Raw genomic sequence first — 22125 nt, 5'->3', positions numbered from 1 at the left:
CCTTTAGCTATTATCCCTCTCTTCTTATCTTCCCATGGAGCTATGGGTAAATCGGTGAGTGTGGGAGCTTAGGGTCGACGGGAATCAAAAGAGCAAGGTGGAGTTTCATGTTAGGTTTTATATAAGGTGGGGATATTAGAACTTGTTTTATGTCTTATCTACTAAATCATGTAAATTTCCATTCTAGATAGATTTTATAAATGCAAGTCCTATATATAATTTTTATAAAACTTAATACTAAGTCTAAATAGAAATTTATAATCATGGTTATATAATTCCATATGCATACCAAGTCATCAAGTTGATATTAAATCCCAAATTCCATATATATCTATATAAACTCAGTAGGTTATAGTGCTTAATTATTTTTATTAATCTTTTATTTAATTTGGTATGCATCATATAAATTTATATTTTCTTCTATATTGTTTAAATGAATAACCCACAATAAAATTTATAAGTCTTTAATACCATTGTTTTCTAAAATCGTAATTAAATATACTAATTTCACATTTATATATCTCTATGTATAGTTTCTTAATTATTATATATACTATATATGATACATGTTATATATTTATTATACTAAGCCATTAATTACATTAAATTTCATATATTATATGCACGTTAATCTTATATTTTCTTATTTAATTTTATTTATGCTTTGTAATTTATATTATACATTTTATATTACATAATATATTATCTATTTCTATTTCTATATTAATTAGATGAACAATCTCTAAAAATTTAAAGATACAAAGTTTTGTCCTATTATAAATGCTAAGTGTTATAATTTCTATATACTAAGTTTTATCCATTTATAATTTACATATTATAATTTCTTAATTATCACATACAAGTTACATGTTGTTATATATTTGTATCTTACTACTTTCTTGATATAATTCACTAATCTTAGGCTAACTTAATTAATTTGATCTATTTATATAAATAAATTCTTAATTAAATCAAATAAACAATTACAATTAACCCAATAAATATCCTTAATTAAATAAATTTAAAATCTAATTAAATTATAATTAATCTAATAAATTATCTTAATTAAATAAATCCGAATTTCAATTAAATTACAATTTAATCCAATAACTCCTCTTAATTAAATAAATACTTCCAAACACTACAAAATTATATATTTAAAAAAAATTATAATATTCTTATTAAAATTTATAATTTTATTTTAATAAATAAATTTAATATATTTATCTATTTATTGCATAAATAGAGTGTAAAATCTATAAATTCAATATCAAAATCATTATTTTTTTATTTAAAAATTGATTCATAAACTTAATAAATCGAATATTATAAAGCTTGTGTTTGATTTATTTATCTTAACGAATTTCATTAAAAAATTCAAATAAACTTTTATCGAATCGAACTTCGAATAACTTATGAGCGACTTGGTTCATTTATACCCTCAAATACCTGAGATGATCTTAAACCACTGAACACCTTAAATCCACTACTTATGAAAAGATATACCACATGGTTAATATTTGACTGACCCAAGTGCTAAAAGATAATAAGAAATCCAAAAAAAAAAAACAAACAAACAGCTGTTAGTCAACTGTTGGCCCTCGTAGTTTGTTTGCGATATGGAGGATATGGCTGATGTTTGTGTTTGGAAAATTTTGTAAGAGCTTGAGATTAGCAATGAAATCACCCGCCAAAAGACGCCTTCGAACAAGTATCAACATAGCACAGCAAATTCGCAGCAACGTTTCCTGCAAAAGAATCAAGTAATGTTCCATGAGTTGGGCTAAATAAGTTGACAGGCAGAAATGAAGGATCAATTTCCTACTTGTGGGCCTTCTGGATCACTTAAAAGAACATCCCAGATATGCAGACACTCAGTAAGGTTGAACTCGCGCATCAATAGTATTGAAATCCATCTAAAAGCATAGAATTGAGGACTTACCTGAGATTTTCATCTGAAATCAGTAATTTATCATATCAAAGAGAATAATATAAATCTAAGCTACCATGCAAAGAAAACTAGAAGAACATATCTTGAATTTGCAACTGCAGATTTGCGAAGTGATGTCCAAACTGAGGTAAAATTAATCAAACAGATAAAATGTGGTCTGAGAATTTAACTCTTTGGTATTAACCCTAAATCGTTTCAGTTTACCATAAGCTAGCACATTTTGAAGCTCAAGCATCATTGGCTCAAAACTCTTTTATACAATGTTTAGTGGCTAGCTGGAACTTCACCATGTCTCGGTCCATCCTTACCCACCTAAGAGTGCAACCCTTTCATTGGTTTGTAGGTCATTTCCAACCCACTGAACCATCCTTGTACACCTTCAATTCTTTCATTGGTGTGTAGCCCCATTGAACAAGGACATCCTTGTCTACTAGCAAGTCAATGATTTACTCACTTCATCCAACTACACAATAACTTGGTTCTTTAAACAACTAAAATATCCATGACATAATAGTCATGGACAAAAGAATTTCCAAGTCATACTATTTTGTGTGACTTTTCTTATAATAAGGAGCATCATAACATACCTTATCATAATAACAATCTGTCTTATTACAAAGAAAATGTTTTTTCCCGAGATTTTTTTTTCAATGATTGCTATGTCAAATCATGGTCAATAAAATATGAGGCATTCACATGAAAGTTCACTCCCCTTCAATCACCTCCATCTCTCTGTGACATGTGAGTCTATCGATGAGCAATCAATTATACCTACCAGCTAGTCTACAATCACTAGCTATCTTAATATCTCAACCAACCACCACCAATCATCAGCATCGGCCAACCTTCTCTGCAGTTGTTCCTGTAGGCAATGGAATGAAAGGAAGGGAAGAAAGGGGGCAATATTTAACCATATCACAGCCATTTAAGGAAACAATCAATTTCATACTAAGTCATAAAAAGACAACAATGGACTAACCCTACCAAAGCAGCTACTCATAAAGAGTGGCTTGAATGTTTACTGTGAGAGAAGGGATTCAAAATCTCGGGAGAGAAAGAAGTAATGTTTACTTAGTGAAAAAAAGATAACCAAGGAGGCATCCCTTGACCTCGCCTTTCTATCAAAATTGGCTACTCCAAACGTAGAACAATTGGAGGGGGTGGGAAAGGGAAATAAAATGAGACCATTAAATGCCTTTCTTCAACATACATTGTTATAAACTGAGGTTTATTTATGGGTTATTAGGTGATTCAAGAGTTGAATGTGTAATTAGGAGTGCTTATGGTTGAACTGACCTGTCTTTCAGTTGTTTTTATGTAAGCCAATTGAGCATCGTATTAAATGGAGATCATTTTGGGATTACTTTGGGCTCAAATTAGAAAGAGCTGGACAATGTCGTAACTAAATATATACAAGCTTGATTATGATTATTATCATAAACTCAGCCCATCGCGAAACAACTCTGCTATAACTACTCACAAACCTAGATAAATCAAGAGGGTTGAATTAGGTTGCCAGTCAACCTAATGCTATCTATGGATCCATCAAATTATTATGCTAATGCTAGATTGTTATTCAAAGCAAGAACATGTTGGATAAAGATATTATTTTATATTTGAAACATGGAATGTAAAAATGCTCACTGAAAAGCAATGGGATAATAGATTGAACGATCAGAAAAAGAACTAATATTTTATATTTACATCAGACAAAATAGGTAGGGGAGAAAACAAGGTTGATAGAGAATTTAGATTTTGAGTAATGGTACACAAGAAAGAGTAAAACGGAATATAAGAAATTTACTTTAGTAGTAATAGTAGACATAATACGACAATTGTTAAAATAAAAGATGATAGTTACCTAAGTCTATAATTGAGAATTATGTATCTAAGAACATCTTTACAATAGGATAAAAGGTTGATAGAGATGTTTCACATAAAATACAAGTCAAATGGTTGAAATGGAGAAGGATGTCAATGTTTTTTATGATGCTAGAGTACCTTTAAAGGAAAATTTTATAAAACAATAATTAGACCTGATATGTTATATGGAGTTAATGTTGGACTATGAATCAAGCACACGAGAAAGATGAAAGTCAGATAGAGAATGTACAAGACAAAAAATTAGAATATTAGAAAGTCAAAGTTGCGTCAATTGAGGTAAAACTCCAAGGGATGGATTTTAAAATGATACGAACATATACTTAGGTAACAAATAAATGTCCTTGTTAGGTGATGTGAGACTATAATAAATACACATTAATTGAGGAAGAAGGAGACCAAACAAAACTGAATTAGAAAAAAAAAATACAATAAAATTCATTTACATATAGATGAGGATATAGAAAGGTATTGAACTTAATGATGCAAAAGTATCCATCTAGTTGACCCTACTTAGTGTGATAAAAGCTTAGTTGTATTAGTATTACTCTGTCTTCACTACATGACTTATTGTAGTAGTTGCATTGTTAACAGGACAATCTTGCCTAAATGCTAATTCCCAACAAATGCTTCTCCATAAATAAATACCTGATGAATATTTTGTTCTTCTTTGGTTAGTTAATCCATCTAAAAAGATAAGAATTAAAAGGCTTATTGATGAGTGCATTTCATACGTGATTTTAAGTATCCTTTTGTATGCATTTTGTGTCATCTCATTAGCATATTTCGCATTTTCGCATCTTCCTTCTTATTGTTTCTCTTTTAATTCGGAGAACTGCTCTTTGCATGTTTTTATTTATAGAACACTTATTCGGAGCAAAAATAGAGTTATAAAGCCTTAGACGAAAATCTTCAGCAAGGAACACACTTTAGTCGTGTCCTCCGACATGGGTGTGTTCCTCCTGCCGAAGTTAAACAAAGAACGGAGCAAAAACGAGGCTTGCAACACTTGAAACAAGTTGGTCGTGCCCTTTGGCACGGCCATGCCCCGTCCAGTCGTAGCATGAATCGACACGAGTTGGTCGTGTCACCAGGCACGGTCATGTCTTTTCCCACCGCAAGCAACATGGCTAGGCCATGCCAAGGGTGTCCTTCATCACAACGGCCAACATGCCCAAGTCGTGCCTCCGTGGCACAACCGTGTTTTTCTCCATAGAGTTGGACATGGCTTGGATGTGCCCTGTGGCAGTGTCCAACCCCCAACCCAGTCGATGGGCGCGACATAGCAAGGTCATGCCTCCCAGGCATGGCCGTGGCGCGATGGTTTTGCCCTTACAGTTGGGCTATTTCCAACCGTTTTTTACGGTTGGAAAGGCCATAAAAAGCCCAAGAGGTCACAAAATCAAGGGAGGAGGGTTTTCCCTACTACAGGGAACCTAAAGTCATCGTTCCAAGAGCCATCAAAGCGATCTATTCACCTTTAGAGCTTGGGAAATTCATCTGAAGACACCAGCATCAATTGACTAAATTTCCTCCTCTCTTCTTTCAGTTTTGAGTTGTAGATGCTTAATTTAATGTCTCCTGGTTGTAACTCCATCTCGATGGAGTAGTTCTCTAGATTTTAGGATAAGGGAGTAGCCCGATGTAATTGCTAACATGTTTTTATGAATCTATTTATATTTTCCTTATTGCATGATATGTTTGTTTCATGATCCAGCTTTATTGTGCATACACGTTTGTGATACTAACTGTGCACCTTTGTATCCCATGGGAGGCGGGGAAAGACCGAAAGGTGAATCCAATTCTTCGACCCATAAAGAACCGAGACATGAGGGATTGGTCACGAAAGTAAGCCAAAACCTCATGAGAGCACTTTTGGCTATCACAGAGCTTAATGGGTTTGCCTCGACTCAGTGTCACAAAGAGATGACATTTTTGAGAAATGCAAGACAAGATATACTAGATGAGGATAAACAACATTGAAGGGGGCATATTTATTGAGTGTAAAAGCAGATAGACTATGCAGGTAACAATCATTATTTTCAAGTTACTATGCTAGCCTTTACAGTTTTTTGGTCATTGCATAACTTGGTAGAATAAAAACAGTTCATATTCCAACCTACAGAACTAAAGTTTGGCCAAATGCAGAATAGAAAGTGGAAAGCAAAGCATAGTAAATAACAATAAGCAATAAATACTATTGACAATCTTAGAAAACTTGCAAATATATTACTTTTGTTATGACTTCCAAATGTCTCCAAAGCTCTTCATCATGTCTTTTCAGAAGCTGTGATAATTTCTCCATTTTAGACTGGATGCCAACAACACTATAGTCAAGTTGTTTGCAGAAGTTATCCCTGAAAATATTGAGTAGTTCGGCAAAACAGAAAAAAGTGTCGGCCTCTGCAAAGGTCTGCGTACACCGTGATTATATATATTTAATCAGAAGTGTCTCCAAATAATGGTAAGATAAAAAAGAAAACAAAAAAACATATTTTCTCACAAGTCATAATTAAGTTGGAAGGTAGAGGTAGAAATATCATTATATCAATATCAGAATTAAACAGTCAATATCGGCAATCATATTGGACCAATAAAACCAATATAGACAGGAAAAATACAAAAAATGAAAGAAAAATTAAAATTATTTCACCGAGAACATTACAAAAGGTGTTCAAAAGTAATATATTTTATTCATCATTAAAATAGCACATATATATTGATAAATAATGACATCCATTGTTCATTATTAGATTAATAAAAGGGCAGTTCTATGCACGAAGCTCTCGCCAATGTGGGATCCTGAAGAAGGGTAAGACCACATTAGATTTATTATACGAAGTCTTATCCTGCATTGTAAGAGATTATTTCCGTAACTCGAACATGTGACCATAAGATCACATAGTAGCAATTTTACCGTTGCGTCAAAACTCCCCTTTTCATTATTAGATTAATAGGATCAAATTATTATTTGATGGACTCATCATAATTTTATAGGTTACATACGTACATTTATGAGATAATTAGATAATAGAATCGTGTCATATAAATATAGGCAATCAATAATAAAAATATATTTCATAATAATAATACTAAACAATACTAATCATTTTAATATAACATCTAATTGATTAATATTTCATATTGTAGAGTTTAGTTGAGTTCTCAAGTACATCCTAATTGTTGTTTAACAAAAGGGGAGACTTTTGACGACTATTGCTTGACAAAGGTTTTCTTGTTCTCTTAATTGGTAGTGACTAAAAAAAGAATGGTGAGTTGCCAAATCTAGTGAGTGGTGCCCATGGTTGGATGAGTGATATTCGAACTCACATTATCTCAAGTTATCACAAGGTTAAATGATTTAATGTAGATTGAAGTGATAGATGAAGACTCTTCTGCCTCTTATCCAAGTTCACAAAAATTCAAATTGGGATCCATGAAAAGTCAAATAGATTGGATCTTCCTCTTGTACCAATTTTATCCATTTTCATTTTCAATGTGACAATTTAAATTGATTATACAAAGACGATGAAGAGAGAGAAAAGGAGACAATGGGACAAGAATAGTGGAGTGGAAAAGAGGAAAGTTAAGAAAGAAACCTAAGTTTAATATTTCTTTGTTGCTACCCAGGTAAAAGATCCATATATTCATAGAGTGAAACCTAAAAAAGCAATGGTAGTAATAATTAAACGGCCTTAGTCTCTAGACAAATTTTTCCCTACTTTCAGAAAGCCACTTAAACTTCAAATGTTAACTTTAGAGTTTGAATATAGCCTTTATGTATTCACCAATCTACATTCCTCAATGGTGCCTTCTAGATTGATCTTTGATGTAATATCGAAATGCATTTTATTGATATGCTTAGCAAAGGAATGGGGAATCTTTGCATATAAAAATAATGCAAATTTGTGTTGGATGATGCTTGGCGGTTGTGCAATGATGTTGAGTCTATTTAAAATATGATGTTAGGACTGACGCGCAAGCATAAGAGATACACCTATAAAATGGACAAATTTGTAGGATGGATAGATGAAAAGTGTTGGCGGTGAATATATGGAAGGGATGGAAATAGTTTTATAGGGTAATTGATGTAACAACAAACTAATTTTAGCAAATGTATGAATATGAAGAAGGCATGGTAGAGTAATAAAGGATTAAAAACTCTATTTGGAGAAATCTAACTAAAAGTAGACAACGGTCATGATGTTTGCCTAGTTATTCTTTGTAGTCACTCATCAGGCAAGTCTAGTGTGAAATTGTGTGACTAGCTTCAAACTCCCTTTGTTACTCATTTCTAGGGAGAACAGGAAGAAGACAGAAAAAATGATTTGATTCTATATCGGTGTAGGACCTAAGTAGAGGTAAGCGTACAAGGGAAAACGGAAGAAAGTAGAGAGAACTGGAGATTTGATAAAGAAAGCATTAAGTTAAAGATCTCCTTGCTACCGATTACTACTATCATAGTACAAAATTTATCTCTCTATAGACCTAAAATAAATTTAGAAGAAAGTGATGATAGAATCCCTAGATAACTTCATCAAAAAGGCCAAGAGACTTTCAAGATATTTTAAAAAGTTATATTACATTTTGCAATTTCAACCGATTCATTTCCAAAAAGTGGGCCCCCAGTTCTTGAAGGTAATTTCTCGATTAATCTTTGTCACAAGTTTTTAAAGTATCACTCCAAGCTAGAGTTTTAATTATAGTTTAAAATTTTGAGACATATCATAGTTTTGATTTATGAATGATATGGTTTTGATACTAGATTGTACCGTACTGATATGATTTCGATATTTTTAAATATAAAATATATTAATTACAAATATTTTTAAAAATAAAAATTTTAACCTAAATATTAACAAATTTAAAATGCAAAAAATAATAAATAATAATTTTTTTAGAAAAAATTATGGGATCACGGCGAACCGTGTGTTGATGTTGGTGCTAGTACCGCCAATGTTGGTGCTGGTACATGTGCTAGGTGACGGGCAAAAAGGTAAATTCTGCTCATAAAATTTTAAACCATGATTTTATTCCTCTGCTACAATAATAGTTACCAATGTCACATTAGGCTATTAACATATGGTGCCGATATCAATTTGGAAGAGGAACATATGAGGATTTCTAAGTCTAAAGTCCTCTCAAGCTAGGTATTTATCTCCAACTAGTATGATATTGTGTCGATGTCATGTCAAAGTATTGCACATGATATTGTGTTGATGTCGTGCCAAAGTAGTGACAAGAGATGTTAGTGGAAGGATGAATCAATACTTCATTCCAAGCTAATCATAGCAGAGGTTGAAGAGAAGAGGCAGAGGTTGAAGAGAAGAGGGAAATGTTATAAGAACGAAGCGGAGATGAGAAAGAAAACACAAGTTAAATACTTTATTGCTACCATTTGTAAGCATTCTATCAATGTATAAACCTAAAATAAATAAAAGAAAGTGATGATATTATAATTACATCACCTTGCTCCTTAAAAAACTTGGTTTTAATACTTCCAAAAAGACTTGAAAACTTTCCAAACATTCTAGAGTTCTCATATAACTTTTGGTATTCCAACACATCTTCATTGCTTGAAAGTGACTCCACTTCTTGAAGGAGAAATCTAGATTAATCTTTGTTCAAAGTTTAAAGTATCATTCTGATGTGGGATCTGTCCTTGGTTAGAACAATATATTGTCAATCTGAGGACATATAGTGTCAAAATTGGTTACAAGAGAGGATCTGACAAGGGTTACAAGGTTTACAGTATCATTTTGAGCGGGGGTGTGATCCTCAATAGTGTCAATGTCATGTTAGTGTACCAAAACATGACACTCGCAACCATTTAATAGAGGCATCTATGAGAAGAAGATAAAATCATTCTGAATTGAGGTATCAGTCCTTGATCAAAATGATATTATATATGCATGGTGTTGGAGAAAGGGAGGGACTGATGAAGAAAAGAAGCACAAGGAGAAGAGGACAAGGTGATAGCCCCTTAAAACTTGGAGGAGCTGGAGACCTCATCCAAGAAGAAGAACAAGATGCACTTTGTATAAATCTTGTTCTAGATTGGACAATAGAACAATAAGTTTTATCATGTCAACTGGCACAAAACAATTTTGTACGCCTTGCTTCTCCATGCTTCAAATAAACTTATTGTTAGTCATGTTCTCGTCCTCTATCAACTATTTGGTGATTACTAATGTATATTGAAAATAGTCACTCAGCTAACTCTAAATCCAATTGTTATGATCGTAAGGGATCAAGCACCATAGACAACAATAAAGAAACAAGAGAAAAAAATTAGATAAGAGAAAAAAATTAACTCATAAACAGAGACAAGAATGGATGAAAAGAGATAATTTGATGAAACTTGCTTAATGTAAACATATGGAAACTTATGAATTAGCTTAACTTGCAAACTTTGTGTAGGATTATTTATTTAGATTTATTCAAATAAAAAAAATACATGTAAAACAAATAATCTCTAGAGTAGTCCATAGTGGACAGTTTCACGATAAAATGATTGCACTTAAAAGAATTCACATAGAATTTTATAGAAATTGAAGAGAGGCTAGGGGCTAAATAGACTATCGCTTGATTTTGCATGTTTCTACAATATTACTATATGGGCATTGGAAAATATACAAAAGTTGCAAACAACCAAAACACAAATGCAAACAAAGACAAGATATGTAACATGGTTGGGCAGCCTGGCTCCTACTGCACAGGCTAGTCTATCAAGGGATCTCCCCTTGAAGTTTTTCACTATCTTTCTCCTTCTCAACAGCATCGGAGGTAGAGAAACCTCTTACCCCTTTTTCTTCTTACAATAGAATAGAGCTTTGAGTATAAGGAGAAAGTAATTAATGTAAGACAAAAGAAAATGATAGTAAAGGATCTTGGAATGAATTTCCTGGGAGCTTTTGATCATCGTTGCAAACCTTGGCCAATCCCCTAAGATCCCTATTTGTATGTTCTTCAATTTGTGCAGCAGTTCTATTTCCCGCAATGATCAGTTGACTGCCCAGTCCATCGGTCGACCCCTAAATAGTATTTATTGTGAATCTGAACGTTTTAACTCGGTCATCTGCACAACAACTCCTTATATGTTTGCTTCCCTGTTAAAGGATACTGATTTGCACAATCATCAGCGCATTGGCTTCAATTGACTGATCAGTCGACTACCTCTTGAATAGAAACCTTGTTCAGTTTGGTCCACAGTTAGCTAAGCATATGAGTCAAATGATCAATGTATCAATCAACCCAAACAAAAGCATTCTATTCGTTCCTGTTTGACGTTGAGTCAACTGATCAATGTATTAGTCGACTACCTAGTCTGATTAGCACCCAGATAATGCAACTGAACAAAAGTTTTCTTGTCCATTTCTTTATTATACTGACTGAATTGAACATAGACATCAATCGACTAATCAATGTATCAATTGACTACCTAGTTGACTAAGTCAAGAATAGAGCCAAACCAAAGCTCAAAACTGAGAGCAAGGGACACATTTCTACCAGTGAGATGACATATTTTGTAAAGAAGAAGCCCAAGATTAAAAGGTTCAACAGGATGTGAAAAAAATCTTTGAGGATTTAAAGAAAGAAGGAAAATCCAAAGGTAAAACTAAACCATAGTATTACATGCCTTGAATGCGACATGAAGGGCCATCGGATGAAGAAGAGCTTCACAGGGTTATCTGACACATGGCTTTCATGGCCATTGATGAAGTGAAGGATTCAGCCACTAACAAGGAAGAAGCTTAATAATGTGGAGAGAAATCATCGTCTAGTTTTGATGAGGTAATATCTTCAGAGTTAGATAAATTGTATGAAATTATTACTTGTTTCACTAACTCTTTGGCTAGATCGAAGGAAAAGGTCGAGTCTTATAACATTTGTTTCTTATAGTAAACACAAAGAAGAATGCAAATAAAGAATAAATAAATAAATACAATACAAGAAACTAAATTAACAATGATTTTTTCTCTTTTACTTGCTTTTTCTTGCTTTGGAATTGCTCAAAAATGGCTTAAGAATGCAACTATCAAGAGTCATCCAAGAACAAAATATGTGTTAGTTCATCTAGATAGACCACACCATACATCTTGAATTTAGTACATCATCCTAACACCTTACTTATTTTTGTGCTTACATACACAAACAAGTTAACCCTATATTGTGAGATAATTTCAAAGTTCAACCTAAAACTAAGGTGATCATACAAGTCGACAATAGAGATTTTTAATTGACACTCATGCTTAGGATGTCAATTTTTGTTATCATCCTTAATTGTATTGTATGAATAAATTAAACATGACATAAACCAAAAGCTTACAAATCATAGCATGGGCTAAACCTAACACATTACAAAGATATAGAATTAAGTCAAAATTGATATAAAAAATCATGCTTATTCCTATTTATGTATCAACTCGTAACAATGTGCCAAAACCATAGGAAACAATCTAATTCAATTTGGTATACTTTAAAACCTTCTAAAATAAAATTAGAACATCATCTTCTAGATATCTCACTCAAAAAATCCCCTGAGATGTCAACTTTTACCATTGTTAAGTTAACTACTCTCCCAACCCATTTAACATGATGAAATCACACCCTTGGTAATCCAATACCTATTAGAGCTTATTGGGTTTTCAAGATGCTCACAAGGGATAATGTCCCTTAATGCCTTCCTAATAACCTTCTTAGGCTTCTTAGAAGCCTTGACCTTGGTGATCTTATCAAAGTCACCTCTAGGGATGGCCTCACTTGAAACCTTATTACCACTCCTAGACCTAGAAGATTTCTTTGATTCATAGTCAAAAGCAACCTAATGATAGATTGGCACATTGTCCTTAGACTTTGGTTTGTATCCCAAACTACTCTTGAAATTGGAAGACTCTTGGCTTCTAATCATAGATTTTGTTTCTTAGACCCTTTTATTATTTTCTTTAAAGTCTTCTCTAATTAATCAAATCTTGAGCTTAATTTGATTTTCCTTTTCTAACTTCCTAATCTTATATTCTTTATTTCTACGATCCAATTTTCTAGAATTAACCCGAAGAGTATCATTTTTTTGCTACTCTTATGATATGAAGCACAGTCAACCCCTTCCCAGTGGGATAAGGCTTGGTTGTTGTTATGATATGAAACATTATTCATTGAATATTTGTCTTAGTTTAACGCGCTAGCAAGCAACCTAACGCAATCCTTCTCCTTTATCCGGAGCTTGGAACCGGCCATGAGAGGGTAATTCATCATAAGTGGAGTTATATGAAGCACTAAAATCATGTAATTTATTATAGTATACACTAGTATGTTTCCTATCATAATTAGAAGATATATCATTAAAATTAGCATAATTGCAAGAGGATGATAATACCTTACAGTTTATCTTAAGAGCTTCCCCTTAATATAAGCTTCTCCTATATTTTTTGAGTTGCCTCCCATTTAGACATCGATTGTGGTAGTGTCCCTTTTAATTGCATTCAAAGCAAAACAATGTGGTCCTTGTTTTGCATCATGAGTACAATTCCCTTGGGCTTCTCCTTAGCCAAAGTAGCATACCTATTCTTGTAGTGTTCTCGTTCTCTACACTTAAAGCATATTATACTATATATGATTTTTTATCAATTAAAATGTATACCTTTAGGTGTGAGATCCTTAAGCCTTAGAAAGGTAGTGCATTCCTCTTCCACAACTAATAAGGTTGAAGGTTAATCACTTATGAATCTAAAGGTTTAAGTTTCCATTTGTTTTGGTGTCAATGACCACTCCTCCCCTTCATTCTCGAAAGATAATGTAAATGCTTCCTCAACCTCCACCTTGGATATTGAGCACCTCTTAACTTTTAAATTCCCGCATTCTTAAGCCAAAGATCAACTCTCCTTGGCCTCTTTCTTCTCTTGAATTGGTCATGGATCTTTGTCAAATTTGATCAATTTGTTCCATGAATGATGAGTGTTCTTGTACTCTCCTATTTTACCCAAAATATCTTAGGCAAAGCACTAGTTAACAATTTTATTACTTTGTCATCCGGCTCCAATTTCTAAATTTACTCCTGCCTCCATTTGTTCCTCTTGAAGGGTGTTCTCCTCTTATCCATTGATACTTTAATATCTCCCATCAAGACAAACCAATTCGCAATATCCACTACTATAAGGCATTCTATCTTGACTTCCAATAGGCAAAATCTCCTATTCCAAAGGATGGAGGTACTCAAGTATCAAACCCAAATTAGTCTCTTAAAATCTATCTCGATTTTGATTGATCGTTTTAGTCCTTAGCCTTCTTTCAATTTGTGCTTTATTGGCGATTAGTCCAATAACTCACACAGAATCGTTCTAGAAGTTTGTGACACCTTCAAAGATCATCTACTTTTATTAGGAACGAATTAGAAGGCAAGCCATATATTATTGGAAAGCCACAAATGTCTAGCTTTCAATAAAAGATAGACGGTGCTCAAAAATAATATTAGGAAGTTATAGACATGTTAAAGGTCCAACCAACTTTTGGTATTCTTGGTGATTTGCTTCTTGGTACTTGAAAGCTAATAATTCTTTAATACCTTTGCATCAACTTTTTCATCGTTAGACTCACTTTTCATTCTCAAGGCCTTAAGAAATATTAAATCTCGTTTAATGCATTTTAACTCATTTTGGAGGGTTATTCCAAGTCTTACCTATAACGGCCATCTTTTGTATTGTTGGAAGGCACGATATTTTTTTGAGATTAGAAAAATATATTGTGAGCTCTTAAGCTTATTAGAAGATTTATCTTCTAGTTATTTCTCTAAACAATTTGGTGGGTTCCCTAGAGTGGTGAGTATTGAGATTTAGCTTGTGTTACCTTTTTCGGTGTCAATAACAGCTAGCTCTCATACAATTTGCTTGCATTTGTTTGTCCCTACAATATTAGTATGCATGACAGAAAATATACAAAAATTATAACCACCAAAATACTGGAATGCAAACTGAGACAAGATATTTAGTGTAGTTCAATAACCCTTGGCTCTTAATCCACGCCCTACAATCCATCAGTGGATTATCCTCATAATTTTCCACTATCTTTCTCCTACACAACAGCACTAGAGGCTGAAAAACCTCTTACAACTTTTTCTTCTTATAAGAGAACAGAACTTTGAGTATGAGGAGGAAGAAAATAAAGTGACAGTAAAAGAGCTTGGAATGGATTTTCTGAGAACTGTTGATCACCATTGTTAACCTTGGCCAATCCCCCAAAATCTCAATTTATATTTATAGTCTCTTCCATTTCTGCAATGGTCTTATTTATTTATGCAACAATCAATAAACCCATCTGTCCATCAGTCAACTCTAGTGAACAATATTTGTTGCAAATGTGAATGTTAAAGCTTCAACTTATCTGCTAAATGACTCCTTACATAGTTTCTGTCATAGCAATCAACAGATTTGGATAATCCAATTGACTGCCTTGACTTCAATCGATTACCTCTTGAACATAAACATTATATTCAATTCGATTATTTCTTGAACATAAACATTATATTCAATTTTGTTTGATCCTGAATCGACTGGAACCCAAATAGCAATCGACTGGAACCCAAATAGCAAGCCCAGACCTAAGGGGAGGCCAAAGAGGCCTCCGCCTCAGGCCCAACCAACTAGGGGGCCCTAAAAATTTGTCATAGGTTAATTAATTTATTTTGTTTTTTTAAAACCCTAAGTAGCCTAATTATCCAAGCATATAGAGAGCCCAAGATAAATTTTAGGCACCTTTTAAATCACAAGATGTAAACAAATTACGTTAAAAAAAATTACAATGAATTTACATCATGATGTGGCGATAGTTATGCAGTGGTGCTGATAGGTGGCGAATTGACGATATAATTAGCTTTCTTTCTTTGACAATTTACATGTCCTTCATTTGATCGAGAGTCAAAACTCAATAGGTATATTTTTTTTATTAATTGTTATATTCCATCTGACTTAGGATCTACTTTCTTTCAATTTTGGTAGATATGCTTTCTTTCTAGTGCAACCTGTTCGTGAGTGTTGTGGAGTCAAGAGACTTTTAAATTTGTTCCACTTGGTTAATGATGTGTCGTCTGCTTTTTTATTTTTGATATCTTTTTGTTACTTAATTAATTAATTTGGTAGTATATATTAGTTTTTCCCCTCAATATGAATTCGTAGATTGTGTGCCATAGAGATTGCTCAACTGTTGCTTGATTGACTTGAGAATATGGGAGGCTAAGGGGAGATTCAATAAAGTTGTGTACTCGGATTTTATAAAAAAATCATAAAAAAATTTAATCACAAATTTTATTTATATTTTATCATTACTATGTATTCCAATTTCTTTAGTTGTTATTTCTTGTGCAAGTATACGTATCATTCATTTATATATTTAAGAGTAATGTGTTCATATTTCTTGAGTTAGATTTAAAATATTTGAGTTAATTGTTTAGAGAAAATTCAATAATTTATGTACTCTAATATATTTTTAATATTTTCCTAGATATAATTAGTAAACAATGACTCTTAAACTTTTGTCCGCTCTCAAAAGAGAAAAAGAAAATAAAGGGAATAAGCATTAATTCAAAACCAAGTAGGTGATATTGACAAATATTTTGCAAGCACAATAAAATATCGATAGAAGAAATAATTGATGATTTAATGAATGTGGATTGAAAATTTGATCAATTTATGAAAGAGGATGATAATAAAGAAGCCATCCTCTCATTGTAAATGAATTTAATGGCAAAGGTAATACTAATATTATGAAAGATGTTCAACTTGAAAATATAAATGCAGATAGCTTATTTCCCTTGAATATTAATGATCCGGGGAATTGGGATAAAATTAGTCAAAATATGAGGGACTTCTTAGTTGAAATGGTCCAATAAGAATTGATGGTATTTTCTTTCCTATAGATAGTACGGGTAGACATTTTGATGCCTTGCATTATAAGCGATTATTACAAAATGGAGAAATAAGTGATAGGAAATGGTTAGTTTATTCAATTTCTGTAGACAGAGTATTCTTTTGTTGCACGTTGTCCAAGAAGCTTGATTGACTTGAGAATATGGGAGGCTAAGGGGAAACTTTATAAAGTTGTGTATTCGGATTTTAGAAAAATCATTAAAAATTTTAATCACAAATTTTATTTTTATTTTATCACTGCAGTGTATTCTAATTTCTTTAGTTGTTATTTCTTGTGTTAGATTTAAAATGAGTTAATTGTTTATAAAAAATTCAATAATTGATGTACTCTAATATATTTTTAATATTTTCCTAGATATAATTAGTAAACAATGGCTCTTAAACTTTTGTCCGGCTCTCAAAAGAGCAAAAGAAAATAAAGAGAATAAGCGTTAATCCAAAACCAAATAGGTGACATTGATAAATATTTTGCAAGCAAAAATAAAATATCGATGGAAGAAATAACTAATGATTTAATGAATGTGGATTGAGAATTTGATCAATTTATGAAGGAGAATGATAATAAAGAAGTCATCCTCTCGTTGTAAATGAATTTAATAACGAAGGTAATGCTAATATTATGAAAGATGTTTAGCATGAAAATATAAATGCAGATAGCTTATTTCCCTTGAATATTAATGATCTTGGAATTTAGGATAAAATTGGTCAAAATATGAGAAAATTCTTAGTTGAAAATGGTTCAAGTAGAGTTGATGGTGTTTTGTTTCCTAAGGACAATAATGGTAGGCATTTTGATGCATCACATTACAAGAGATTACTACCTAATGGCGAAAAAAAAGATAGAAAGTGGCTTGTGTATTCAATTTCTTCCGACAAAGTATTTTGCTTCTGTTGCAAATTATTCAAAACTCAAAGTACCATGTACAAAATTGGTCAATTGGCTAATGAAGGGTACAAAGATTGGCATAACTTGAGTCGTAGTCTGAAAAATCATGAAGCAAGTAAGGAACATATTGATTGTATGATTAATTGGATTGAATTGGAAAAAAGGTTGTAAAGAAATAAGACAATTGATGAAAGCTTTCGAGCAAAAATTAACAAAGAAAAAGAACATTAGAGATTAGTATTAAAGTGGATAATAGCTATTGTGCATAGCAAAAAAATAACTTAGCATTTCAAGGAGATTATGAAAAAATTTATCCTAACAACGGTATCTTCTTGATCCAATAATACAAGAGCACATTAGCTGTATTCAAGCACAAGAGATGTATTATACATTTATTGGTCCTAAAATTCAAAATGAATTAATATAGATGTTGACAACTAAAGTGAAGAATGTCATTATTGTAAAAGTTAAAAAAGCAAAATATTACTCGATTTTACTAGATTGTAGTCTAGATGCAAGTCATGAAGAATAAATGTTTTCTGTAATACGTTATGGATAAAGGGTAGATCGATGCACGAAGCTCCCACTGGGTCCCGAGAAAGGGTCTATTGTACACAGCCTTGCTCTGCTTTGCAAGAGGTTATTTCAAAAACTCAAACCCGTGACCTCTAGGTCACTCTCCCCTTCTAATACATTGTGTGATGATTCAACAAATTATGTAGTGGTAGAAGAATATTAGATAGCATTTTTTAAGGTAGATGATACATTTGGACAGCTTTTTACTGGACAAAAATGTATTGACTATTGAGAAATCTTGAGCTTGATATTAATGATGTAAGAGGTCAGGAGTATGATAATGGATCAAGTATGAAAGGACAACACAATGGTGTACATAGAAGATTACTTCAAATAAATCCTAAAGCTTTTTATACTCTATATGGATGTCATAGCCTTAACTAGGTATTATGTGATACAACGAATTTTTATCCCAAATCTATCATTGTTTGGAGTAATATGTCTTTATATTCTTCTACCAAGCCATGGAAAATTTTTAAAGATCATGTGGAGGGCCTAACACTTAAGTCATTGTCACAAACACGTTCAGAAAGTCATGTTGAAACTGTGAAACCTATAAAAGACCAAACTTCAAAAATAAGAAATACTTTGATTGATTTGGCAGACACGAGTGAGGATCCTAAAACAAAGTGAAGTTGAGTACTTAACAACATATGAACTTAGAGTTTTGAATTCTTGATTGGCAATGTAACAATGTTCTAAATGATGGCTAGGGCGACCACCTAGGCCGAAGGCAGGAATCAAATGCACCACCTTTGCCTTAGGAGGTGCTTTAGGTGGTCAAAGATAAGGCCAGCCTGGCGAAGTTGACGAGGTAGTGGTGAGGTGGTCAAGATAGTAGGTGAGATTTAAAAACCCCTAGATATATTAATATACTCTCTCCCTTCCAAAACATAAATAACTCCACTAGCCCACCAAGTCACCCACAACCCACCTCCTTCCGCCTAGAACCATCGTTGTCACGTTGTCACACCGCCGCCAGAGCCACCGCCACCGCCACCGCCAAGTTAGGCTTTATATATTTCTAGTACATTATTATTCTAGTTTTTCATATTTTATTTAATTATTGAAGATTAATTGCGGAAAATGAGAAACAACCGGAGGTGGAATTGAAGCGAAAGTCTAGTGATATTGTTTGGAATTATGAGGTTTTGTATTGCAAAGAAAAAAAAGATTAGATAGCATACAAATTGTGTAAAAGGCTTATTATTCGAAGAGTTTATTGGATGAAGCATCATATTACAGGTATTATAGACAAGTTGAAGCATGTCCTAAAGCATCTAATGAAGACAAAAAAAAATGAATAAGAGCTTAGCTTGATTATAACAAAAATAAGAAGCCAGAAGGGATGGAAGAACTAAAAGAAGAGGATGATGATTGTCAAGTGGAAGGAGATTCTTCTAAAAAGAAGTCAAAGCATCTCAGACCTATTGATAAGTGGGCATCCGCAATTGATCTAACAAAAGGCAAGACAACAAAACATAAATGATGCATTGAAGTTAAAATTTATAAATGATGTGCATGAGTAACTTGCAAGATGGATTTATGAGGTGAGAATTCCATTTCATACAATTGACAATTAAAGCTTTAGACAATTTATTGAGATGCTTGGCCAATTTGCCCTGAGCTACAAACCTCCAAGTTAATATCGTTTAAGAGAGTCACTTTTGAAGCAAGAAATTGAGGGGACCAAATTATCTCTAAAAAGCATGAAGAAGAGTGGATGAAAAATGGATGTTCAATTATGACTGATGCATGGAGGAATTGCAAGAGAAGCATTATGAATTTATATGTAAATTGCAAACTAGGCACTTCATTCCTTGATTCTATTGAAAAATCTTTGGGGGCACACACCGGGGCTTACATCTTCGAGTTGTGAAAAAATACATTAATGAAATTGGTTGTCAAGATATTGTTCAAATAGTGACGGACAATAATATGACGACGACAGAGTTGTTGAAGGTTACACAACCTTAAATTTTTTGGACCTCTTGTGTGACTCATACAATCAACCTCATGCTTGAAGCAATTGGAAAGCTACCCAAGTTTAGCAAAATGCTTAAGAAATCAAAGGCTCTAGCAATATTCATACATACACAACATAGAACTTTGGCTATTATGAGGATATATCAAAAGAGGGATATTATAAGGCCCAGTAACTAGATTTGCTCCTTCATTTTTACCTTGAAAAATCTCAAAAGCAAGAAAGATCAATTGAGACTTACGTTTGCATCCGAGGTGGAGCAAAACAAAATTGAATAGTGAAGGGAAAGCGAAGAGGCAATGGTAACAAGTATCTCTTTTTGGAATATTTTTTTTTTTTTTTGCTTTGAATGTTTTCACCCCTTTAGTGAAAGTTTTATACCTTGTTGACGGTGAAAAAAGCTCTCAATGGCCTTTTATTGGGTGCACTTAAATAAGTCAAGCCAAAGATTATCAAAACTTTCAAAAAAGAAAAAAAATATCACCCCTATTTTGAAGATTATTGATGAAAAGTCTAAGGGCAAATTTGATAGTCTTTTGCATTAAGTTACTTATTGAATGTGATTTTTTACTTCAAAGATCTAATAAAACAAAAGACACCAATGTTAAGAATGAGTTCTTAAATTGTGTTGAGAGAATTTTTCCCACTGATGAGGGCATGCAATCCACTATTTCTAATGATGAATTGCTAAAGTATAAGTGTAAATCGAAACTTTGGAAGAAAATTGGGGTTGTGGCATATGAGAAGGGGATGTGTACCATGACTTTGATTCGAATACATCTCTTTCCTTTATTTCTATTTACTAGCATACATATCTCTTTTACTTATTTTTGGGTTTAATATTTTTTTGTGTCTTTATGTTTTTTTTAAGTTGGATGGTAGTCCAATTATGGTGGTGACACTCCAAACTTATAAAAAATGGCAATGAGATTTCTCTCTTTGATAAGTAGTTCATCGAGGTGTGAATGAAATTAGAATCAATTTGAAAGAGTATGTAGTCATTCATAAATTATGTTATCTATCCTTTCTTATTATTAGTTTTTAATAATTTTCCAATTGTTTAGATGCATACTAAGATGGAGACATCACGATTAAATGATCTTGTATATGTCAAATTCAACGTCAATCTTATGAATAAGAGTAAAAGAGAAATGGGTAGAAATTTGCTTCTATCCTCTCAAGCTAGTGATGCTCAAGGTTGGCTTGTTGATGGGGATGAGATCAATTCGGGTTTGGGACTTACTTGGAGAATGGTGGCAAGGCCACGGGAGCAGATGAAGTGCTACAACTAAAAAGGAGTGCAAGGAACATCCCCATTAGAGAACTTGAAGAGGATTTCTATACATTGGAAGAGGAGAACGAACTGTTGATTTTGAGTCCGATGATGAGAGAATTATAGATGTAGTTGATGGTGCATGCATAGATGATTTAGAAGATTAGTTATGTTTTGTCTAGTCTTTGTTGGCTTATTGCCATATTAGATTGAAACTTTGAATTTTATACTTAGGCTTTTGGTAAAAGTAATGATATTACTTTTTTAGTATTAATATGATGATGAATTTTTATTAATTATCTTGTTAGTTGCATTTATATATTTATTTGTATCTTATATAAATTATATTGTATTGTATGAAGCTTATTTATGGATAAACATCATTTACTTACTTAAAGAATTATACCTATTTATAATATTATATATAAAAAATAGTAAAAAAATTCAACCGCTTAAGCAGCCAAGGTGGTAGGCTATCATTGACCGCCCCGCCACCACCTACCGCCATTTATAACACTAAATAGTAATTTGATATAAGTTGCTACATACAATCAACACTGTGAGCAGACTTCTCCAAGCTGAAAATATAGATATCGAGGTTGTTATTAATCAGTTAAAAGGACTTATTTTGACTTTTAAAGACTAGAGAAATTGGAT

The 22125-nt window shown here is 32.7% G+C and overlaps 1 protein-coding gene across 3 annotated transcripts in view; it reads right to left on the bottom strand.

The window, feature by feature from the left end:
• Positions 1 to 1445: 1445 nt before the first annotated feature.
• The window catches only part of LOC122021265 (TBC1 domain family member 13-like), a 41116-nt gene continuing 20436 nt past the window's right edge, over positions 1446 to 22125 (bottom strand). The window contains exons 7-9 of one of the 3 annotated variants that reach the window (XM_042579369.1): positions 6066 to 6245; positions 1826 to 1942; positions 1446 to 1748 (exon numbers count right to left, since the gene is read on the bottom strand). In XM_042579369.1, coding sequence (XP_042435303.1) covers positions 1584 to 1748; positions 1826 to 1942; positions 6066 to 6245 — 462 coding nt within the window. In that variant the 3' untranslated portion in view covers positions 1446 to 1583. The remainder of the gene's footprint in view (positions 1749 to 1825; positions 1943 to 6065; positions 6246 to 22125) is intronic. The other 2 variants (XM_042579368.1, XM_042579366.1) reach the window with 2 other exon arrangements.

The sequence above is a fragment of the Zingiber officinale genome, chromosome 9A (genome assembly GCF_018446385.1).
Source record: "Zingiber officinale cultivar Zhangliang chromosome 9A, Zo_v1.1, whole genome shotgun sequence".
NCBI classification, from domain to species: Eukaryota; Viridiplantae; Streptophyta; class Magnoliopsida; order Zingiberales; family Zingiberaceae; genus Zingiber; species Zingiber officinale.
Note: the sequence above shows the minus strand (reverse complement) of the source record. Positions and strands in the feature narration are given on the sequence as shown.